The sequence below is a fragment of the Scyliorhinus torazame genome, chromosome 3, assembly GCF_047496885.1.
Source record: "Scyliorhinus torazame isolate Kashiwa2021f chromosome 3, sScyTor2.1, whole genome shotgun sequence".
NCBI classification, from domain to species: Eukaryota; Metazoa; Chordata; class Chondrichthyes; order Carcharhiniformes; family Scyliorhinidae; genus Scyliorhinus; species Scyliorhinus torazame.
This window is the reverse complement of record NC_092709.1, coordinates 201,299,214-201,324,145: the sequence shown is the minus strand read 5'-3', so window position 1 is coordinate 201,324,145 and position 24,932 is coordinate 201,299,214. Positions and strand designations below refer to the sequence as shown.

Sequence of the window (24,932 nt, the reverse complement as noted above, 5' to 3'; positions counted from 1 at the left end):
TATTTTATATTTGTAGACTTTTGCTGTCTGTTTTTATATTAATTGCTATTTTTCTCTCCGACTCAAACTTCTTCATCTTTATTTTTTTAAATCATCCATTGCTGGTTTATAAAACTTTCCCAATCTTCTGGCTTACCATGAATCTTCACAGCACTGTATGTCTTTTTTTTCAATTTGATACCACCCTTCACTTGGTTAGATAGCCACGAATAGTGACTTCTGGTAGAGTCTTTCTTCCTCAATGGAATACATCTTTTTTGAGGATTATGAAATAACTCTTTATATGTCTGCCACTGTTTTTCTATTTAACCTATTTACCCAATCCATTTTAGCCAAATCTGCTTTCATACCCTTGTAATTACCTTTATTTAAGTTTTCAACACTAGTTATGGACCCAAATTCCTCATTCTCAAACTGAATGTGAAATTCCATCAGGTTATGATCGTTTTTGTCTGCAGGATTCTTTACTATGAGATATTTAATTAATCCTGTCTCATTACACATTATCATGGCCAAAATAGTCTGTTGCCTGCTAGGTCCTGGAATATATTGTTCGTCGAAACTGTCCTGAATGTACTCTATGAACTCATTCTCCGTGCCTTTGCCAATTTGATTTCACAATCAATGTGGAAGATTAACATCAGCTACGATTACTGCAATATCTTTCTTGCAAGTCCCCATCATTTCTTGATGCACACTCTGTCCGACTGTGCTGTTACAGATAGGAGGCCTAGGTACTATTCCCACCAGTGACTTCTTTCCTTTGCTTTTTCCTATCTCCACTCCACGTCTGAGCCAAGATCATTTCTCATTATTGTTCTGATATGACCAGAGCTACCACACCTTTTCTTTTCCCCGTCCACTGGAATGTCAAACATAATTGAATATTCAGATCCCAGCCTTGGTCACCTTGAAACCATTTATCTGTAATTGCCATTATATGATACTCATTTCTATTTGTGCTATCTCTTCATCCATTTTTTCCAAATTCAAATGAGCCTATAGCAATGCTGTTATGTACAGAAAGATATAAAGGGAGGCGAACATTTAAATTGTTAAATCAATGAGAACATTCACTTACTCCTCATTGCCAAAATGAGCAACAACTAAGTCCACGAGATTTCCTGAAATGTTCACAGTCATTGAAATGGCAGGAGCAAGCTCTCCTTGTGGGGATGGAAGAAGATGATGCATGGATCGAACTATAGGGTACCGCGACAAAATCATTGTCCTAAACACCAAAAATACATAAGATTTCAGGTTAGGTAGGCAGTTGTACATTCATTTTAATAAGAACTTTTATTATAATTTGAGTCGATGTTTTAACTGAACGGGAAGATCCCAGAATGGAACCCTGGTCAAAAAAACATATCTTACTTTTTAAAAGTAAAATATGGACAAACAATGTCACGGGAGTGCTAATTAGTTTTGACAACAAGACAAAAATAATTATTAAACATGAAAAAATTGGATTATAATACAATACTCTTTTACTCACCCCTTTGTTTGACAATTACACACCGGTTATAGGATTAACACGGATACAAAGTACACCTTAATGTACATTGGTCTCATTAACACAAAGTCCCTTTTAGGCACGCAAGATGGCTGTGGGCACTCTCCACTCAACCCCAAGTGGCTGTCTCCTCAAAATCACCCTCGATGATTGACACATGAGAGTTGCCAAATTCCACTCCCAAAAACACACAAAGAACAAAGAAAGGTACAGCACAGGAACAGGTCCTTCGGCCCTCCAAGCCTGTGCCGACCATGCTGCCCATCTAAACTAAAATCTTCTGCACTTCCGGGGTCCGTATCCCTCTATTCCCATCCTATTCATGTATTTGTCAAGATGTCCCGTAAACGTCACTATCGTCCCTGCTTCCACCACCTCCTCCGGCAGCAAGCTCCAGGCACCCACTACCCTCTGTGTAAAAACACTTGCCTCATACATCTCTAAACCTTGCCATACTCATAAACTGCCCCCTTCGCTTTCCTGAGCTGCGCCTCCGCCTTTCCCGTGGACAGTAGGTCAAACTCCGCCTGTAATTTCTGGCGCTCGTTCAACAGCTCCCCCTCTGGGGCCTCCGCGTACCTCCTATCTACCCTGAATATCTCTCCCACCAGTCTCTCCCTCTCCGCCCTCTCCTCTCTATGGGACCTAATGGAGATTAACTCTCCCTAATGACCGCCTTCAGAGCCTCCCAAACCACTGCCATCGTCACCTCTCCTGTGTCATTCGCTCCCCATAATTCTCAATACTCCTCCTTATCCGCCCGCACACCTCTTCGTCCGCCTGCAGCCCCACATCAGTCGCCAGAGAGGGCGCTGACCCCGTTCCGCCCCCAGACGCAGGTCCACCCAGTGCAGGGCATGGTCCGAGACCGCAATGGCCAAGTATTCTACCCCCTCCACCCTCGGGATTAACGCAAATAGACTTCATGGACATGGGAGAAAAAGGAAAACTCCTTCGACCTTGGCCGTGTAAACCTCCAGGCGTCCACTCCCCCCATCTGGCCCATGAACTCCCACAAGGCCCTGGCCGCCGCCGGCCTCTTTCCCGTTCTGGACTTGGAACGATCCAAGCTCGGATCCAAGACTGTATTAAAGTCCCCTCCCATAATCAGGTGACTTGTCTCCAAGTCTGGGATCCTACCCAACACACGCCTCATTAAGTCCACATCGTCCCAGTTCGGGGCATATACATTCACTAACACCACCCGGGCCCCCAGCAGCTTGCCACTCACCATTATATACCTGCCCCCCTTATCCGCCACGATGCTCCCCGCCTCAAATGCCACTCGTTTACTGACCAAAATAGCCACTCCTCTGGTCTTTGAGTCTAACCCAGAGTGAAACACCTGTCCCACCCACTCTTTCCTTAGCCTCGATGGTCCGGGAGCTTTAAGTGCATCTCTTGCAACATGGCCACGTCCGCCATCAACCCCTTCAAATGCGAGAACACGCAGGACCGCTTGACCGGCCTATTCAGACCCCTCACGTTCCACGTGATCAGCCTGGTCGGGGGGGGAGGGGGGGGGGGTAACCACCCCCCATTCTGCGACTAGCCATCTCCCTTTTTCGGCCAACCGCGTGCTCCCGCCTCCCTCCTCCAGCTCTCCCCCCGGCGGCCCCCTCGCCCGACTCTCCATCCATACCCCTCACCTGGCTCCCCTTCAGTCAGCAAAGCAGCACCCCATCCCGCCCCCCCATACAACAGTCCCTTAGTTCAGGTCCAGCTTCTCCTGCCTGATGAACGACCACGCCTCGTTTGGGGTATCAAAATAGTGATGCCTGTCCTGGTATGTTACCCACAGTCTCGCAGGGTGCAGCAGCCCAAACTTCACCCCTTTACCGTGGAGGACCACCTTCACTCGGTTAAAACCTGCACGCCTCCTCGCCAGCTCAGCTCCCAGGTCCTGGTAAATTCGGATCTCGCCATTCTCCCACTTACTGCTCCGCTCTTTCTTCGGCCACCGCAGGACTCGCTCCCGGTCTGCCAAGCGCTGAAACCGTATCGCCATCGCCCTCGGTGGCTCATTTACCCTCGGATTTCTGGCGAGAACCCTGTGGGCCCCATCCAGCTCCAAAGGCCGCGGGAAGGTCCCCGCGCCCATCAGCGTCCCCAACATTGTGGCCACGTACATGCTCGCGTCCACCCCCTCCGCTCCTTCAGGAAGGCCCAGGATCCGCAGATTGTGGCTCCGAGATCTGCACTCAAGGTCATCCAGACTCTCCTGCCATCTCTTATGGAGCGCCTCATGCGCCTCCCCTTTCACCGCCAGGCCCAGGACCTCGTCCTCGTTCTCCGCCACCTTCCTCCTCACCTCCTTGATCTCCTTATCCTGCACCTTCTGGGTCACCACAATTCTCTCCATGGAGGCCAGCATCTCCGTTTTCAGCTCCATGAAGCAGTTTTTAAGGAACTCCTGCTGTTCTCTGGCCCATTGGGCCCACACCTCCCGATCCTCTCCGGCCGCCATTTTGTCCTCCCGGACCTTCTTGACCTTCTTCCCCAGGGTCTGCCGGCTCCACTCCTGGTCCTCTCCATCCACCAGCGGGGGGGGGGGGGGGGGGGGTCTCTCCCACGTCTGTTCCCATGCCGGTCCCTCCTGTTAACTGCCACCACCGCTCCTTTTAGCGGCCCGAAACACCGATCCCGGCGGGAGCTGCCGTTTGCGTGATCTAGCAGGTCATGGCCGCTACCGGAAGTCTTCTGCACCCTCTCTAAAGCCTCCACATCCTTCTGGTAGTGTGGCGACCAGAATTGAACAATATACTCCAAGTGTGGCCTAGCCAAGGTTCTATACAGCTGCAACATTACTTGCCAATTTTTATACTCAACGCCCCAGCCAATGTAGACAAGCATGCCGTATACCTTCTTGACTACTTTCTCCACCTGTGTTGCCCCTTTCAGTGGCCTGTGGACCTGTACACCTAGATCTCTCTGACTGTCAATACTCTTGAGGGTTCTACCATTCACTGTATATTCCCTACCTTCCAAAATGCATTACCTCACATTTGTCCGGATTACACTCCATCTGCCATCTCTCCACCCAAGTCTCCAAATGATCTAAATCCTACTGTATCCTCTGACAGTCCTCATCGCTATCCGCAATTCCACCAACCTTTGTGTCGTCTGCAAACTTACTAATCAGACCAGTTACAATTTCCTCCAAATCATTTATATATACTACGAACAGCAAAGGTCCCAGCACTGATCCCTGCGGAACACCACTTGTCACAGCTCTCCAATCAGAAAAACAACCTTCCATTGCTACTCTCTGCCTTCTATGACCTACCCAGTTCTCTATCCAGTAGATCAGGAGAGACAGTAAGGAGAAATCCCCCTCCAGTGTATGGAGAATTGGACCAGAAGTGGCCGTGTGAGACGACAAAGTCCTAAGGGAGACGCAAGCAGAGCTGGTAACACGGGACAGCATGGCGGAGGGCAAGGGAAGTGGGGGGAACGGCACGGTGGTCGACGGAGCAGCTGGTGACATTTTTCGAGGATTGCTTCGCCAAGCTGTAGGAGGACACGCTGGACCCGATTAAGGCTTCGATTGATCAAGTGGTTCAAAATCAGGAAACCCACGGGAGAGCGATTCAGGAGGTCGAACAAAGGTTGTCCAAGCATGAGGAGTATATAACCGTGCTGGAAAGCAAGGTGGGGATGATGAATGGCCGCCAGAAAAGAATGCAGGAGAAGCTGGAGGACCTGGAGAATAGGTCCAGGAGGCAGAACCTCAGAATTGTTGGGCCTCCCTGAAGGCAGTGAGGGATCGGATACGAGGGCCTATGTGACGGACATGTTGGAGAAGTTGATGGGGGCTGGGGCGTTCCCTCTGCCCCTGGAATTGGACAGAACGCAAAGAGCTCTCACGAGGAAGCCCAGAGCGAACGAACCGCCGAGGGCCATGGTGGTACGTTTTCACCGTTTTATGGACAAGGAACACATTTTGCGGTGGGCCAAGAAAGAACGGAGCAGCAAGTGGGAGAACTGAGTTGTGCATTTATCAGGACCTGGGAGCGGATTTGGCCAAGAGTTCAATCGGGCAAAAACTACCCTCTTTAAGAAGGGGTGAAGTTCGGGATGCTGTACCCAGCCCGCCTGTGGGTCACACATGAGGAACAGGACTTCTACTTTGAAACGCCCGACGAAGTCTGGACCTTTATTAAAGAAATGAAGCTGGAGGCGAATTAAAAGACACTTAATTCTTGGAGAAGTACTGTGGCAGCGATTTGTGGTGCTGGATTGTAAAAATGTAAGTAGCTCTATGTGAAATAATAGGCTGTGTGGATGGTTAAAGGTTGATCTGTCTTGCAGGGACCTTGTTAGAGGGGGGATGGGCTTTGAATTTAGTTCTGTTTTTTGGGTGACGATTTTTCTAAAGTGATTGTTTCTTCCCTGGTTTTTTTTCCTGTTGTTTGTTTACTGGGGAATGTGATGCTTTTAAAATGTTTATTCATGTGTGGGGAGAGAGGAGAGTACAATCGGGAAACAGACTGGTGCCAGGGGCGGGAGCTATCGAGTCAGCATGGGTCAGCTGACTCTCGGAAGGGCAGTGGGGGGTGGACGGGTTAAGCTGGAGCTTCTCTTGGGGGATTGGGTTTTTAGTGCTGTTGCTAGGGGGGGTGGGAGGGGGGCAGCTGCTTTGCTGGCAGGAGAGGAACTGTTACGAGAGGACAAATGGGAGGTCGGGAACGGCGACAGCCCGAGTGGGGACTCGAGGAAGTGGAGGGCGCGAGCTAGAGGCTGGCCTAAAAAGGGTGATGGCTAGTCGGCGGGCGGTGGGGGGAGGGGGTTTGAAAGCCACTCGCCACCCGTCCAGGCTGATCACATGGAACATGGGAGGACTGAATGGGCCGGTCAAGAGGGCTTGCGTGTTTGCGCATTTGAGGGAACTGAAGGCGGACGTGGCAATGCTACAAGGGACACACCTAAAGGTTACAGACCAGACGAGATTGAGGAAGGGATGTTAGCCAAGTGTTCCACTCAGCACTGGACTCAAAGACCAGGGGGGTAGCGACCTTGATCAGCAAACGAGTGGCATTCGAGGCAGGGAGAATTATGTCAGACAAGGGGGGTAGGTACATAATGGTGAATGGGAAGCTGGAGGGGGTGCGAGTGGTACTTGTGAACATATATGCTCCGAATTGGGACGACGTGGAATTTATGAGGCGGGTGTTAGGTAAGATCCCAGACTTAGAATCACATAACCTGATCATGGGAGGGGACTTCAACACAGTCATTGATCCGGAATTGGACCAATCAAAATCTAGTACATGGAGGAGTCCGGCTGAGGCAAAGGAATTGAAGGGTTTTATGGAACAGATGGGGGGTGTAGACCCATGGAGGTTTGCACAGCCGAGGACAAAGGAGTTTTCCTTTTTTTTACATGTCCACAAGGTATATTCTTGCATCGGCTTTTTTGTTCTGCGCAGCGCGCTAATACCGAAGGTGGTGGATACTGAGTACTCAGCAATTGTAGTGTCAGATCATGCCCCGCACTGGGTGGATCTACGGGTTAGTGTGGAGAGAGGGCAGCGCCCGCCGTGGAGACTGGATGTGGGGTTGCTAGCGGACGAGGCGGTCTGTGGTCGGGTTAACAAGTCCACCCAGAACTACCTGGAAACAAACGATACGGGGAAGGTCACTGCAGCGACCGTCTGGGAAGCTTTGAAGGCAGTTGTCAGAGGGGAATTAATCTCGATACGGGCCCACGGAGAAAAGGTGGAAGGGGCTGAGAGGGATAGATTAGTGGAGGAGATACTCCAGGTGGACAGGAGGTACTCAGAGGCCCCGGATGCGGGGCTATTGAGGGAGCGGCGGAGGTTACAGGTGGAGTTTGGACTGTTGACCACAGGGAAAGCAGTGGAACAGTTGAGGAAGGCAAGGGGGACGGTCTATGAGTATGGGGAAAAGGCAAGCAGAATGTTGGCGCACCAGCTCAGGAAAAGAGAGGCGACCAGGGAGATAGGGAGAGTAAGGAGTAGAGACGGTAATACTGTCCTTGACCCAGTGGGGGTGAACGAGGTGTTTAAGGACTTTTATAGTAAATTATATGAGTCAGAACCCCCAGCTGGGGTGGAGGGGATGAGGCAATTTCTGGATAAGTTGAGGTTCCCGAGGCTGGAGGAGGACCTGGTGGAGGGGCTGGGAGCCTCAATTGAGATTGAGGACATAATCAAGGGGCTGGAGGGCATGCAGTCGGGCAAGGCCCCGGGGCATAATGGCTACCCGGTGGAATTCTATAAGAAGTTTTCAGAGATATTGAGCCCACTGCTGGTGAGGACATTTAACAAAGCAAGAGAGAAGGGAGTCCTCTCCCCAACAATGTCGCAGGTCTCGATTTCATTGATCTTGAAAGGGGAGAAGGATCTGGAGCAATGCGGGTCATACAGGCTGATTTCTCTACTGAATGTACCGCCTTGGCCTTGTTGAAACCTGCCCGCCATTTTGCCAATCCGGAAGTTATTTCCCTCCCAGTCGCAGCTACGCTTCTCCCTGGCCCACCGCAGAATTTTCTCTTTCTCCACAAATTTATGGAGTCTCACAATCACCGCTCGTGGCGGCTCCCCAGCTCTAGGCTTTTGCCTCCGAGACCTATGTGCTCGATCCACTTCAGGTGCCTTATCCAGCACCCCAGTCCCGCCAGCATCCTCGAAACGTACCTCGTGGCACTCATACCTTCCACTCCTTCAGGCAGGCCCACTATTCGCAGGTTCTGCCTCCTCGAGCATTCTCCTGCTCCTCCACCTTTGCCCTCAGCATTTTACAAAGGTCTCCTAGGAGCCCCACTTCCGCCTCCAGAGCCACCACTCGATCGCTGTGGTCTGAGATCTCTCCTTCAATCTCCCGAATCTGTGACCCTTGCTCCTCCAAACACCTCTCCATCTGCTCCAAAGTACTATTCAGGGTTGCCACAGCTTCTGCAATGGCCTTTGCATGATCCTCATGCATTTCTTTCCTCTGTTTATGGAATTCCTCCTTGATAAAAGTAATCAGTTCCGGTATCTGGGGCCTTACAGCTTGCCCCTCCCCCGCCCGCATGCTGGAAGAGACTGTCTGTGAAGCACAAGACTGTTTCAACTTTCCAGCCAAACCTCTCACTGTTTTCTACCGGGTCCAGTGATCAGAAGACATACCATTCCAGGGGTAAACTACTCCTCTAACATTCACCTACCCCTTTTCATCAAAATTCCACCCGGATCTGGGTAAAAAGAGCCCTTTTCTGTGACTCTGAACAGGAACAGCTCTTTATGTGACCAATCACTCCATAGTCTCAAGCGGAAGTCCCCACACCTTTAGGATTTAATTGTGACTGCTGTGCAAACTGCTCAAAATTGCTTTAACTCTTGATTCCCAGACTATTAAAATTGCATTAGGCATTTGTTTTACCTTTGAAGGCTGCTGTCCCATTTTAAATCTCATTACTGCAATTGTCTCTTTAACTCAGAATCCTTGGTTTACTCTTCCTTGAATTCTCTGTTCACTTAATTCCAAACATCTTGGACACCTCTTCATTTCTCGAGTTTCACTTACTAGCTGCTCTTCAGATCTCTGCACTTGTTTTCTTAACCAGTACTCCATGGTATGGCTTTTCTTCTGGCAAAGCTGAGAGAGATGTTCCCTCTCCAGCCTTCTAAACAACTACTTTTAGCAGAGCTGTGAGAGGTGCCATCTCTCTCGTTATATAACTTCAACTGCCCACATATTATGCTGAAACTAAAACTTAAATGTTTCTCTACCTTACAAGACCCCAGTTGCTAGCAACACCCCATACCTCTGCTGGCCTATTTATTTTCTCTTCACACTGTAGCCCTCTCTAAGCACAATAGAAACACAGATGGAACTTAACCAACCCCTATATATACAAGCACCTTTGTCCAGCATGAATCTAACTATAGGGTTCACCCTTTAAAGCACCCAAACATTAAAGTAAACACCCTTGAAACTATACCTTATTTCAAGTGTTTGCCAATAAAAATATAAATCCCTTAAACTACCTTTGTTTTCCTAACACATTGTTAACCTTAGAATTATTATTATTTGAACTTGATGCAAATGTTGCCATTGCACCGGATATAAGAATCACAGCATTGGGCAGTTTCAAGAACGCTAACATCTTTGAAAATTGCAATGGAAAGAAACCAATTCAGATTGCAGAAATGTGAAATAAGCAAGACAATGCTGGAAAAGTATAGTAAACCTCTCAGTATTGTGTGAACCACATGAGGTGGGCTAAAAATGGGCTCCCCTGGGTTACTACTCCAGGGCTGGTCGTAATAGGATTTAGTTGTGAATTTAATGAGGATGTGCTCTGCCAGTACTGCAGGAGTCCTCTCTGTTCACTTTCAGATTATAAACAATTAATCAGACATGTTTTCTGAATTTAAATTAAAACACAAGATTGGTTTATTGACCCTACTTCCCAAATTCAAAAAGAGATAAGTCTCCCCCCCCTCTCCCCCCCCCCCAATCCATATGTCACACACATTCCCTGGACCCACACACACTCCCTAGGCTCCACACACGCACTAGTATAGATGGTTGGGTGGAATGCAAGTTGTATATTCTGCTGGCTAGCAGTACCTCAGTGTTTTCATAAGTTTACAGTTTACTGAGCATTTTTATAAACTCCAGCCAGGATAGGAGAATTGAAGACTCTGAAATTTAAAAAAACACATCCTCGTAACAGTATTACAAAAGATAGTGATTCAAGCGTGATTCTTGGCTATGAACCCTTTCTCAGAGCTGGAAAAGAAAAGTATTGTAACCTTCAGGATTGCTTAAAACAGGGGACAGAGAGAACAACAGATAAAGACCAAAATTGAGGGATGCTAATTGCTATGATAAAGAGACAGCCAATAATACATCTGAGAAAAGGTCCAGGAAAGAGAAAAGGTGAGTAAAACAGCTTCAAAACATAAAATGAAAAATGAGGAGTGTGAAGGAAGAAGCTGGCAGGAAAATCCAGAAGTCAGAGTTCCCATGCATGTTGTTAAAATTATGACATCACCGAAAAGTCCTGTGTCTGGAAGTGAGCTGCGGCAGAACGAGGTAGGTCATCCTCCCCAACAAGGCAGGTTGGGGAGAGGAGTGGAGACTTCAGGGCTTGGTGAATTGGGGAGACAGGAGAGGAGGCTTCAGGGATTCCAGGAAGAGAAATCAGACACTGGCGGTGGTACGCTGGAGGCCTCGTGGGGGAAATGAGAATGGTTGGTCCAATCATAGAGTTGTAAATAATTTGTATCTATCTGGCTTGTTCTACCTTTTCACAATTGTAGAACTTCTATTAAATCACCCTGTAATCTCAGCTGCCAATGGTATGGGAAATGTTGAAGGCAGTAGTGAGGGGTGAGGTTATTTTATTTAAAGCGCAGGTGGATAGGGAGGTGAGGGAGGAATGGCAGTGGGTGATAGAGGAGATTTGGGAAGTAGATGGGAGGTGTAAGGAGGATCGGGATCCAAGTCTTTTGGTGAGGAGAAAGGAGTTACAGGCGAGGTACGACTTTCTGTCTACGGGGAAGGCGGGTTGGCAGCTGAGAAGGGCAAAGGGGGATCGTTTATGAGCATGGGGAGAAGGCATGCAAGTAGTGGCGAGGGAGATAGTGCGGGTCAGAGATGGGACGGGTGAGCTGGTGGTGGTGCCAGAACAGGTGAATGAGGTTTTTGAAGAGTTTTATAGAGACCTGTATAGGTCAGAGCCGTCGGAAGATGCGTCGGATATGAGGGAGTGTTTGAGGCGGTTGGAGTTCCCAGAGGAGGAGAGGGCGGAATTGGAGGTTGCTTAAAAAGGATAAGGATCCAGTGGAGTGTGGGTCATATGGGCCCATACCTCTGTTGAAGGTGGATGCCAAGATACTGACGAACGTGTTGACGTTGAGGTTAGAGGAATGCCTTCTGAAGGTGATTGAGGAGGATCAGACGGGGTTCGTTAAGAGTAGGCAGTTGTCGTTGAATGTGCAGCAATTGCTGAATGTGGTGCTTTCTCCGGCAGAAGGAAGGGAGTTGGAGATGGTGGTGGCATTCGATGCAGAGAAGGCATTTGATCAGGTGGCGTGGAGCTACCTATTTGAAGTTTTGGACTGGGTCTAAGTTTGTGGCATGGGTGAATTTGTTGTATAAGGATCCAATGGCGTGTGTGCGAATGAATGATTTGAATGCAGGGTACATTCCGCTGCATTATGGAACGAGGCAGGGATGCCCCATGACCCCCCTTCTGTTTGCGTCGCTGGCGATAGAGCCTTTGGTCATTGTGCTGAGCTGCTCAGATTTATGGAAGGAGATAATGAGGGGGGCGGAGGGGTGGGTGTGTGGTGGAGTGCAGGGTGTCTCTATACGCGGATGATCTGCTGTTAAATATTTCGGACCCAAGCTCTTCGGTGGGGGACATAATGGGTCTGCTTAAGGGGTTTGAGGCGTTTTCGGGATACAAGTTGAATTTGGAGAAGAGCAAGTATTTTATGGTGTCTTCCAGGGGTGGGGGTTGGAGTGGGGGGAAGTTGCGATTGCCATTTCGGGTGGCAACAACCCATTTCAGGTATTTGGGGGTGAAGGTGGCCTGGGATTGGATGTGACTTCGTAAGCTGAACTTTGAGTCTGGTTGGGAGGGTGAAAGCAAATTTATTGAGGTGGGACAGTCTTCCCTGTCGCCGGCAGGTCAGGTGCAGGCAGTTAAGATGAACATTTTGCCGTGGTTTCTATTCTTATTTCAGTGGGACTGTGTTGTGAGGTGCTGTGGAGGGTGACTACCTCAGCCTCATGTCCGAGGCTGGGGTTGATACAATGGTGCGTCTTTGACGCTGTTTGAGGGGTAGAGGATGCACAAAGTTGGAGACATTTTGGGGATAGTTTTTCAGCACCATGTCAGTGATCCTGCATGTGTGTTTGGAGCCGGGTCGCTGGAGGGCCATATTCGGGGTGTCTGACCTAGAGTTGCAGGGAGCAGGAGCAATGTTTTATCCTTCAGCTCGTTGATCGCACGCAGACGGGTTCTGTTGGAGTGGAGGTCAACTTCTCCACCCTGTGCCTCGGCGTGGCTGGGGGATCTAATGGAGTTCTTTAATCTTGAGTTGTGAAATTTGCCCTAAGGGGGGCAAGTGAGGGGTTCCACAAGAGATGTTTGTTTATTTTGCATTTCGGAGCTAGTCACTGTTAACTGTTGCGGGGGGGGGTGCAGGGTTTATTGTATTTGGGTGTAATATTTTTGTTTTGTTTTGTAAAATGTTAAAATGCTAAAAATTTGAATAAAAATACTTTTCACAAAAAGAAAACTGCTGCACCTTTTCTCTGTCTTCCTTTGTATTAGTATTTCCTCATCCCAGACAGTGAATTTGCTCAGTTTTATCTTTATTGCCGCAATATTCTTCCTAAAGTGTAGGGTTCAAAAATGCACATAATACTCCAACTGTGATCTTACTGCAACTTTCTATAAATTCATCATTATATTTTAAGTTTTATGTTCTGTACGTCTTTCCATAAAACCCAGGATTCCATCAGTTTTTAATGCCTTACCAACTTTCGCTACTGATTTTAATCTCATTAACCTGAACTTTCAAATCCTTCTGTTCCTCCATATCACCCAGCCTTACTTTGTTCGAAGTATAGTTGTTACTTTTTTTAAAACCACAATGTACAATCAATAATAAATGGCTTGGAGACTGAGGTTGAGAGGCACCAAGAGAAACAGGGGGTGCAATTTAATGGATAGGTTTCTAAGTGTGGTAGTGAGCATTAACTGCTGCGAGCTTCCCGACGAGCCGTCACCGGTATCAAACATAAATTGGACCACTTAACAAGGCCCCACGAGCTGATTCGCCAGGATCATGTCCACCAGCTCTGTGTTAACATGGGAGAGCAGCATTTAAACCGCACCTGCAGAGCAAACCCCACACAGCTCGTAGCCATGCTACCGAGGAGACCAGCCCCACGATTCGGGGATGCTGACCTGGTCAGATTGTTGGACGCAGTCGAGATCAGACGGGCTGCCCTGTTCCCCCGAGGGGCTCAGAGCATCATCCACAGGGCAGCCAGTGCTGCCTGGAAGTGGCAATGCCATCAGCTCAGGTAGCGTCAACAGGAGGACCGACACCCAGTGCAGTAAGATCAAAGACCTCCATCGGGCCGCACGGGTGGGTTGGCACAGGCCCCTGACCCCCCCCCCCCCAATGAGCATGAGCCTGGAACCCCCCCCCCCACCCAGCACCATGCCGTGGCCCGGGCCACTCATGTCCAGCAGTGCCGCCCACACTGCCCCCCAATTCCACCCAACCCTGCGATGAATGTGTGTATGGCTCACAGTGCCCACTCTGTGTTCCCGCAGGAGGAAAAACAAAGAACAAAGAAAACTACAGAACAGGAACAGGCCCTTCGGCCGTCCAAGCCTGCGCCACCCATGCTGCCTGTCTAACCTAAAACCTTTTACACTTCTAGGGCCGGTATCCCTCTATTCCCATGCTATTCATGGATTTGTCAAGACGCATCTGAAACATCACTATCGTACCTACTTCCATTACCTCTTCCGGCAGCGAGTTCCAGGCACCCACTACCCACTGTGTAAAAAAAACATCCCTCACACATCTCCTCTAAATTTTGTCCCTCGCATCTTAAATCTATGTTCCCTATTAATTGACTCTTCCACCCTGGGAAAATGCTTCTGACTATTCACTCTGTCCATCCCCCTCATAATTTAGTAGACTTCTATCAGGTTGCCCCTCGTCGTTCCAGTGACTTAATTCAACCGCTCCTCAGAGTTAATGCCCTCCATGCCAGGCAACATCCTGGTAAATCCTGTACCCTCTCTAAAGCCTCCACGTCCTTCTGGTAGTGTGGCGACCAGAATTGAACACTATACTCCTGTGGCCTAACTAAAGTTCTATAAAGCTGCAACATGACTTGCCAATTTTTATACTCAATGCCCCGGTTGATGAAGGCAAGCATGCCTTCTTGACTACCTTCTCCACCTGTGTTGCCACTTTCAGTGACCTGTGGACCTGTACACCCAGGTCCCTCTGCCTGTCAATACTCTTAAGGGTTCTACCATTCACTGTATATTGCCCACCGGTTGGCCAACAACAGACGGGAGAGGGCCCAGACAGGCGGAGGGGCACCGGACATCAGAGTCCTCACCCCCTACTAGGAATGGGCCCTGGGGGTCGCGAGGGTGGCCAAGGATAGATCTGTCACCGACATAGAGGTTGGTGTACGGCGCAGAGGTGAGAATACACTGGGCCCCACTCAGATGACCTGTCACATCACATGAGTTGTTAATGCCATACAAAGTGACCCATCCCTCCCACTGACCACATGTTCATTCTCCTGCAGGATCTCCATTCGATAGTGTAGGTCCATCCGTGTAGGCCCCTCCCCCCGCCTCCCATGAGAACACCTCCGAGGGGACCACCATATTCGCGGCGCCACTGCTAGCCCCACTCTCCACCAGCACAGATACAAACATCTTGGTGGGGGATAGGAGTGGACAGGCTTCTGGGGCATATTCTGGTGAGCACCACACAGTTACTGATGCACATTAGGTGGAGGCAGGAACGCCCAGGCGAGCCAGCAGTGGGAGGTCTGCTGGATCCCAGGACCCAGCTAGTTCCCAGTCAGATGCTGAGCCTCTGGACCAGTTTACCCGGAGCTGATGCAGTTGATAGGGTGCGACTGTGAGATTCAGAGGAGGATGTCAGCTACACTCCAGGATTGGAGAAGTCCCAGAGGCGACGGGAGCAGGAGATGGTGCCGGCAATGCTTGGCACCGAGGCCAACACTGCTAGGGTGGCGGCCGCAGTGGAGAGCCTTGTGCATAACGTCAGCAGCATGAGTGGTGGTATCAAAACCATAGCTCAGTCAGTGATGGCCATAGCTGCGTGCTTCAACACCATGTCCCAGTGGTTGGGGATGTGTCCTAGTCCCGGGAGGTCACACCCCCTTACAGAACCCCTCCCCCACCCTTACCAGGACCCCCCCCCCCCCCCTCACCCCCCAACCTCCCAGAGGCCCCTACTTACCCACCTCCAGACTCGTTTCATGGGCATGGCTCCCCTCGGGCCCTTGGTTGGCAGTGACATCTGGGGGCACTCGGCAGGTACCCACATTCCAGGGAGATGGCCAGAGGGCCACCCTATCCTGGCACTGACTGCACAGCCTGAGAGACCTAGCGGCTGACATTCCACCTTGTCCACATTTCTGTGAACCAGTACAGAACAGCCCGGCTGAGGACTCCTTGGGGAGGCCGGTAGATGCCGGGAGGCCAATAGATCCAGGTAAGTAGGCCTTAGTGTGTGTAAGACGTACTTAAGAGAGCGCAGCTTGTTCACATCCATTGTGGGCGGGATCCTGATCTCAACGTCCTCGCAAGTTCTGGGTGAATCCCGCAAGGCGTACTGGCTGCCGGGAGAGACGGGCTGATTACAGCGTGTATGTGTGGTCGGTGTGTGGTGGTCTCCACTGAATTTTCAGTGTCTTGGGAATTTGAAGCCTGAAACTTCATTCGTCAGCAACTATCCCACGTTTTGTTCTATTCCTATTTAGATGCACTCTACTTTCCACCTTCCCTGGATTGGGGAAAGCAGTGCTCCACATTCAGGTAGGTTACTTACCTTGGGAATTGAATTCATTTTATTTTAAGGCTACATGGTTTGTTGCACAATCCTAAGTGAAAATGCTTCCTCTGGGACTATGAATATAATTTTGTGCGATTTGAAATCCTCAGTAGAAAATTCAAATTGTATCTGACTTGTCGCACATTAAACTCAAAGATGTCAAGCTGGCTTTTAGGGAACCTTGGTGCGTTGTTGCTATAGATCAGATGCGCTGATAATATTTGCTGTTCTGGGCCAAGGTCCATGAACTGGTGTTGTTCTGGATGAAGTAAAGGACTGGTGAGTACCCCGCCTCCCATGAGAACACCTCGGAGGGGAGCTCGGAAAACACCACTCTATTTGCAGCACAGCTGTCTTCCCCATCCTCCACCAGTGCAGAGACACACACCTTGGTGGGCGACAGTAATGGTCAGGCTTCTGGGGCACATTCTGGTGAGCACCACACAGTTGCTGATACACATCAGGTGGAGGCAGTAATGCCCAGGCGAGACAGCAGTTGGAGGTTTGCTTGATCCCAGGACTAAGTGGGTCCCAGTCAGACGCTGAGCCTCTGGACCAGGTTTACCTGGAACTGATGCAGACGCTAGGGTGCAGGCGAGATTCAACGGGGGATGTCAGCAAGACTGCAGCAAGTCCATATCCGATTGGAGGAGTCCCAGAGGCTACGAGCACAGGAGTTGGCGCCGACAATGCGTGGCACTGAGGTCAACACTGTGAAGGTAGCAGTGGGGAGTCTGGTGCACGACATTGGCAGCACGTGGAGGTGTCCAATGCGTAGATCAGTCAGTGACAGCCATGGCTGAGTGCCTCGACAGCATGTCCCAGTCGCTGGGGAACGTGACCCAGTACCAGGTGGACCTTGATGAGGTGCTGCGGGCAATGTCCCAGTCTCAGCAGGGCATTGCCGAGGCCCTCCAGAGCACGTCCTGGTCACTAGGGGAGGTCTCCCAGTCTCATGGACATGTAGGTCCTGGATGACTCTTCCACCCCTGCCTCCCCGACCACCACATTCAAAGCGGGTTATCATCACCCTTTGCCCTCAACAGTGACCCGCTGACAGTGCCGACACACTCCCATCACCCTGGTGTGCAATTATACAGACCCTGTCAGGTTGGGACAGGGTTGGTGGTGGGGGGGGGGGGTGAGAGACTGACAATCAGCAGTCCCCCATCCCGGGACCATTCATTCCCCCATTGCTCCCCCCACTCCCAATTTCCCCATTGCTCCCCCTCCCCCCATTGCACCCCTTTCCCCATTGCTCACCCTTCCCCCATTGCTCACTCCCCCACATTCCCCCATTACACCCTTCCTCCCCCCCGCCCCCTTCCCCTGCCATCTGACACACCCTGACCATGAACCCCCGTCCACAGCAGGCCCCTCCTCACTGGACCCCACACACTGTACCCCAGACACCCGCATGTAACGTTACCTGGACAGGTCACTGGTCCCCTCCCGGTGCACATGGCCACCCTCTGGTTGCTGAAATGTCTCCAGTGCTGGGGCCCAGCCCCTGGGTTCACATGTTGGCTGCTTGGTGCATGATGTTGCTTCCTGTAGTGTTCAGGCACAGTGTCCAGGTGTCACGGTCCAATTTTGATTCTAGGGAATAACTCCCACATGCTACATAGTGCGCCTACCCACGAGGATCCACTTGGGAGGTGTGAAGTGCCCACTTAACTATGATTTCCAGTTCCCAATTAGCAATAGCTTGACTGTGCGGCCAAAGGCCTCTGCGATCAGTGGGATTTATGGGTGGTCGTAGGAGCTGGCAGGCTGGGGCTTGGTTTGCCCCAGGAATGGTAACACATGATCCAGGGGTGGCATGGCGGACCCCCAGGCACTGAGCAACCCCTCCCCCATCCCCTACCCCATCAAACCGAGTCCATGGGCGGCCACCCCCCCCATTCTGCAAATCCCCCACCCTTGGCGGTCCACCCCGGCCGAAGCTGGCCCCCCGGGGGCTCATCCTCCGAGCACCAGGGCAGCAAGCTTGTGCCCCTGGGCCCAATGCTCGGGAGCGAAGATGGCTACTCACCTCCTCAGGTTCCCGCAGCAACTCTTCCACCAGCTTAATGTTTTTAAAAAGATGTACTAATTGGCACCCACGTGACAACTTGCTGGGGAGGCAGTTAAATCATGGGAGGCCATTAGATAGGGGGTAGCTCCTGTTAATTGCATGGAGATTGGCCTTAAGTGATGATTATTGGTTTCTCGCCGTGCTATGGCAGGATCCTGATTTCTGCAATGGGGTCGGGCCAGTTAGATCACAAACAGATCGGCGCCAGGCACAGTTCTCAATTTTGGCCTCTCCTGCGATGTGACAGCCTTGTCACATTCTCATTTGAGTGCAACGCGGCTTGTGCCCTCTGTGCTTTATCACTTTTTTTGTTTTTGTGGTAGCTGGTTAATTTTCACTATTGGAAAATAGTTTCGGAAACACGCGTACAATGAGCAATGGGGTGGCTGGAAAATTAAATTTGGAACTGATTAAGTAGCAATTTAATTATTTTTGATAATTCTGAAGTTTATAGTAGCAAATTCTAGGAGCCAGCTTGACATGGGCATAGTTATGTGCACACTTTGACAGATCATTGTATTGCTTGTCTTTACTGACATGGAGCACTTATATTCATTCAAAATCTAATAAATGTTAAAAAGTTTCCCTACTTCTGCTGGGGATTATAATGAATCCTGTCTGTAATGTGCAACATAGTCTGCTGAATATAATTATAGTTAGGGGGAATAATGACCCAGAATTTGCCTTGTTTGTTAAGATTTTTATTTATTTCTGTTTAGCTGAAAAATGTTTGCACTGTAAATAGCTGGAAGTGAGAATTGATAACTAGACCACTGGGGAATTTGAGATCTTGATGAATGATGGAGTCAACACATCCATCTCCTCAATCAATTAAATGTAAGGCGGGAGAAGGTAACAAAAAAAGAACGGGGAGAGAAATGGGGTGAATGTGTGTTCAATTAAATACAAAATGAGAAATAAACAGAGGGGAAAATTATTGAATTAGGAGAGGAACAAGGGATAAAAGGAAAAATAAATAAATTAATTAAAATGTTACATTTTAAAAATCTTGGGGAACAATTTACTACCTGCTGAAATAAGTTTCCAAAGTTTTAATTGTCTGCTTTCAGGGCCTCAGAGGTTGAGTAACATAACAGGAATATAAATAATTAAATACCAGCCCTAACATTCTTGTCAGGTATTATTTGTTTTCAGCGCGCAAATGAAGTAATTCTTGAAACTCTTGGTGTTGATGGTGGCAAGATCCCATGTTTGTAAGGTTCTAACTGTCCCGCAATTTGTGCTGACTTGCAATTCATTGCATATTCCTCCTTCATCACAAATTGTTGGGTCATTTTTTTTTACATACTTCTAATAGCATGCAGATTTAACTCACATTATTTTACCAACAAATTACAATTATTGTAATTGCCTTTTAATCTCCGCAGAAAAAGTGGTAAATTCTATTCAACTCAGTATGACTTTTCACAGCTAAATTGAAAATATTGCATCATTTGCTAAATTTAACAGTAATCCACCTTTTGCCTGTCAAAATAAGCACCATTTTGGGGCAGCTCGGTGGCGCAGTGGGTTAGCCCTGTTGTCTCATGGCGCCGAGATCCCAGGTTCGATCCCGGCTCTGGGTCACTGTCCATGTGGAGTTTGCACATTCTCCCCGTGTTTGCAATCCACCTACCCATAACCCAAAGATGTGCAGGGTAGGTGGATTGGCCACGCTAAATTACCCCTTAATTGGAAAAAATGAATTGGGTACTCTAAATTTATTTTTTTTAAATAAGCACCGTTTTGACTGTAATGGTCATTGGCGATAATAAAAGTCTGGGAAAATTCAGCAGTAATTCGAAATATTACCAAATCAAAATCTGAAAAATAAGTAAAATACCACTACCAGTGGTACTAGATGAAAATCTATCCACTGTAACAGAAGCCTGGGATCACTCAATCATTTACCTCAGTGTGAGATTATAAATTCAGATGCTAACTAGCAAATTGCGTATGGAGTTGTCATTGTAGACTTACCCCCAGGTGTGATCTTTCGTGCTTGGACCAAAATCCGTGTAAAGACCTAATTTCTCTCCCAGCCACATGGTGAGATCGTTATTTCCCAGGTATGGCTTAGAGGCATCACTTTCCAAAATCGTGATTAAATCAGCACCTATCAATAGCAAAGTGCAGTCATCAGGGTTACAGGCTCTACTGTTTAAAACCGACAAATGGAACAACCTTGTAGGCAAAAAGGTACTAAAGTCTTCCTTAATTGACTTCAAGGCAACCAAGTCTTCAAGTCAATGAATTTGGTTTCATTAAAAGCCCATGTATAACTCTGTAACTCACTCATCAGATGTTGATATCACATGTTGTTAACACCATTTAAAGGTAGCCTCTTAAAACATGGCAGGCCACCTTTGCAGAAGATGACTGGTGGTGAGAGTAAGGGAATGTTGAAAGTATCCTTCTCAGGACATGGGCTGCAATGCTGAAAAAAAAGTTCAATTACCTCACAAGTTAAGCCTCCTAACTCACTGGGTGGAATTTAATGCCCCCCCCCGGTAGGAAGAGAGGCTCTGTAGAGCATGTCACTTTCTTGACTCCCTCCAATCAAGTCCAGGGCAAGGAAGGTAAAGGACTGCCTTCCCACCCTTAGGCCAATTAAGACCTTCAAGCATCCAATTAAGGACCAAACAGACCTTATTCTGTCATTACTACTACGCACCTATGGCAAGTGCTGCCTTGCAGGAAGAGTCCCCCTTCTGTCCCTCTGACTCCCCCAGCCCCTTTTCCAGACACTGCCTGACTGGCTAACTGGCCTCAACACACACCTGTTCCTCAGGGCCTCCATGCCTGCTCCTTGTCCTGGGCCTTTTGCAGTGCCAGCAGTGGCCACTGCTCCTGGTGATGTTGCTGGATTTGAAGAGTTGTCAGCCTCTGATTGGCTGACAGCTCCTTGAGGTGGGATCCTCCTCCTTGAAGGCCTTGGGAATACCGATGGCAGGCAGGTAAGTGCTTGATTGGAATTTAATCCCATCGGATCTCTTCAGGAATGGCCATGGAGGGGTTACCACTGGCTCTCTGGCCATGGGCAGTGCCACTGTTGCAGCCATTAAATTCAGCCCATTATCGCTCATTGTTCTCTGCTTGGCTCTACACTGCCCGTAGCCCAGTAATCAAAACCCTCTCCTCAACCATTCCCATCAGTCTCCTCTAATTCCTGCACCACACCACATCCTTCTATTACAGCACTCTGCTGCTACTGTCCTTACTCTCCTCACACTTCTGTAATTTTTCACATACCGGCACACTATTCTAGCCTGATACATATCCTAAAAACATCGGACTACTCTACCAGTGACACACTCCCTGCTTTCTTGCAAGATAACAAGGAATGGGAGACCACAGAGGATGGACACTGTTCATGAATGTGCGGACACCACTGGAGGAACAATTTACAGGTGTGGGAAAATTAGGAGTGTAACATCTGTAAAGGCTGGAATGAAGTCCTGTTGGGTTCCCTCCATACAGGTTTGATACACAGACAAACCTGTTTTAGTAGATCTCAAGTTGAGTGGCAATAAGGACAGAGCACAGAATTATAAAGAAACAACCCAATCAACCACGTAAACACATGCAGGTTTTTATGCTCCATTCAAGCCTCCTCCCATCTTTCCCAACTAATTCTATCAGTTTAATCATGCATTCTCTTCTTCCTCATATCCTTATCTTGGTTCCCCTTAAATGCTCCTATACTATTGGTAGCGAGTTCCACATTCTCATCATTCTCTGAATAAAGACGTTTCTTTTGAATTCCCTGACTGATTTTGTGGTTGACTATTTTATCATAGAATCATAACATTTACAGTGAAGAAGGAAACCTGGCCAGTAGTGGGGGTGAACCAATTAGTGGCAATTAACTGGCCATTTGGCATCAGTTTGGAGATGCCGCCGGGATCTTATCTGGGTGGGCAAAGCCTGGCAGTTAGGTGCCTGGAGACAGACTCTTGGCTGCAAAGCGAGGCCCAGCTTTGGTCTCAACTTCAAAAATATCTTCAAACATCGGATTTCCCTCTGTGTTTGTGTGTGTGAAATTATTTAGTGATTTGCTTCTGAAACAAAACACAAACCTGTCTGTTCAATAAGCTCAGCAGATCTTTCTAAACTTGGCCAGCCTTGATTGTCATATGCGAATCTGTACGACCATATCATGACGGAAATGTCTTTCTTTACAGGCTGCTTAAAACAGGTAGAGGCAATGGGGAAGAAAATTAATTAAAAACACGGAAATAAAATACATCGCAGCATGTAACTCAAACTCTGAAGCTTCAAAATATTCTTCCGAAAAGAAAATTGGCTTATATGTTCAGTATCAACCGTGAACTGTTTGTGTTTGTGTAGGTGGTCCCTTTTTTTAAATGTGAAAAAGCCCATTGAAATTCAAATTAAATCAATGTATCATATTTTGTTTAATGAAATTATTCTACAAGGATAGTTTGGAAAGCAACCATATGTTTTAAATTCTTGTCTTTGGTTTCTGACATAAAGAGTTAATCGAATGCATCCTGAGTCACTTTGGCTATGGCTTCACCATATTATCCTACGCCAGTTCAGGAGCGAGATTCTCCACTCCCGCGCCGGTTGGGAGAATCGCCTGGGCCGCCAGAGTTTTCCGGGACGCCGGTCCGACGCCCTCCCGCGATTCTCCCAAGCGGCGGGAACGGCCCCGTCGAGTTCCACGGGCCGCAGGCCGGAGAATCGGCGGAGACACCTAAAATGGCAATTCTCCGGCAACCCCGCTATCCTCAGGCCCGGGTGGGCTGAGCGGCCAGGCCAAAACGGCGGGTTCCCCCCGGCGCCGTCCACACCTGGTCGCTGCCGTCGGCAACAGCGCGGGAACGCTGGGGGGGGGGGGGGGGGCGGCCTGCGGGGGGGGGGGATCCTGCACCGGGGGGGTACCTCAAATGTGGCATGGCCCATGATCGGTGCCCACAGATCGTCGGGCCGTCCTCTATGGAGGAGGACCTCCTACCTTCCGCGGCCCTGCAAGATCCGTCCGCCATCTTCTTGTGGGGCGGACTCAGAGAGGACGGCAACCACGCATGCGCGGGTTGGTGCCGGCCGTGGCGCATGCGCGGGTGATGCCAGTTATGCGGCGCCGGCCGTGTCATCTATGCGGCGCTGCCTTTACGCGGCGACAAGGCCTGGCGCGTGTAGATGACGCGGCCCCGATCCTAGCCCATTGTCGGGGCCTGAATCGATCGGGATCGGGGCCGTTTCGCGCCGTTGTGAACCTCGACGGCGTTCACGATGGCGTGGGCACTTCGGCGGGGGAGTGGAGAATCCCGCCCCAGATGTGTCACTTTTGGTTTCATAATCGTCCCTCCACAAATCATCTTCCTCTCCATCCACTGAACTGGATATTACTCAACGATCTGAATGTTTGGTTGTTGGGCATATTGAAATTCTTGGGCATTTCATCCATATTATCGATGTGACACAGTGAATATTTGTGTTTTTGTTGCTGTCTGATGAAGAATTGCTGGAAACTGGTCATTTTGACATCAAGCTCTTTTGTTGTCTCTGAGCAATCTTGATCTTCTGCCAAAACACCAGACATATTTGTTCCATAGAGCGGTTACACCAACTATTTGTTGCTCTGAAATTTTACAGGAATCGGTTTGAATTTCCCGACTTAAGTGCACATTACGTTACATTTCTAGTGACAATCTAGCCATTCTGACACTTTTCGAAGACCCATTCCAATACATGCTTCTCAAGATCAGGCCAGTGACTGATCCCCGATCTCTTGGTGCATCTGGTCTTGGACAGCTTCTTCACAGCAAATTCTTCTTCCGTCCAGTCTTGCACCAATTTTTCACCAACACCAAATTTCCTTGCTGCAACACAGCTTTTTGACAAGTTAGCAAATGTTACGACTTTTGGCTTGAAACCAACTGATTTCTGTTCATCAGTTGCCATGCATAGTCTGTGTGGGGGGGGGGGGCTCCTTCACTGGCCCCCTGGATCCATTTGAGGGCCCGACTCAAGTTATAACCTTCCCCCCCCCCATTCAATTCATATACCTGTTTGAGCATTGGGGGAAGCTAGACGTTCCACACTGTTACTATGCTGTGGCAACACAAATGATACTCCACAAACTGGATGCTGTTGTCAAGTCAAAAATACATTCTGCCTATCACACAAATGAGTAATGTGGTATGGGACTTTCAGTGCCAATGTGATGCCAGGTGTGCAGGCCATATGTTCCAACAACTGGAATATTGTATCTAACAGCACGTCCCTTTGGCTGTTCGCAACAGGCAAAGTGCAGACCATACCCAACCAGCCCATGCTTGCAAAACTCAAAACTGTGCAACATTAGCTGTGATTCTGAAATTGGACAGCACTTGCTAAACAATCCTGATTGTGCTAAGAATTATACTAAAAAACAATTTAAGATTATCAATCGGGCTCGCAGTGCAGCTCACTTATGCATGCTAGAAGCTACATATTGTCATGGATTTGCCTAGCAACAGCAGAGGAACAAAGGTATAATTGGCTGGACGATCATAAGCCAGAGGGGCAGTTAACACTAGTAGTCTCAGAAAACAGACAAGTCAGTTTCCAGCCACCAAGCCTGAAGGCCACAGCTAACAGTCTTGAAGTCTTAAAGAGTCAAGGCAGTGCAGAAAACCTTTGAAAAGGCAGTTTAAATGCCTTTGCTGGATCAGGAAGATATTTCCCAGACTTGAGTGTCATCCCTCTGTTGTATGGTAACCAAAGCTTGTTATTT

General features: G+C 48.9%; 1 protein-coding gene across 3 annotated transcripts in view; it reads right to left on the bottom strand.

Annotated features, from left to right (window-relative positions):
* LOC140408893 (PGAP2-interacting protein-like) overlaps positions 1–24,932 on the bottom strand; it is a 210,139-nt gene that overhangs the window by 27,405 nt on the left and 157,802 nt on the right. Inside the window, exons 10-12 of one of the 3 annotated variants that reach the window (XM_072496741.1) lie at positions 22,267–22,375; positions 20,168–20,303; positions 1,082–1,231 (exon numbers count right to left, since the gene is read on the bottom strand). In XM_072496741.1, coding sequence (XP_072352842.1) covers positions 1,082–1,231; positions 20,168–20,303; positions 22,267–22,375 — 395 coding nt within the window. The remainder of the gene's footprint in view (positions 1–1,081; positions 1,232–20,167; positions 20,304–22,266; positions 22,376–24,932) is intronic. The other 2 variants (XM_072496742.1, XM_072496743.1) reach the window with 2 other exon arrangements.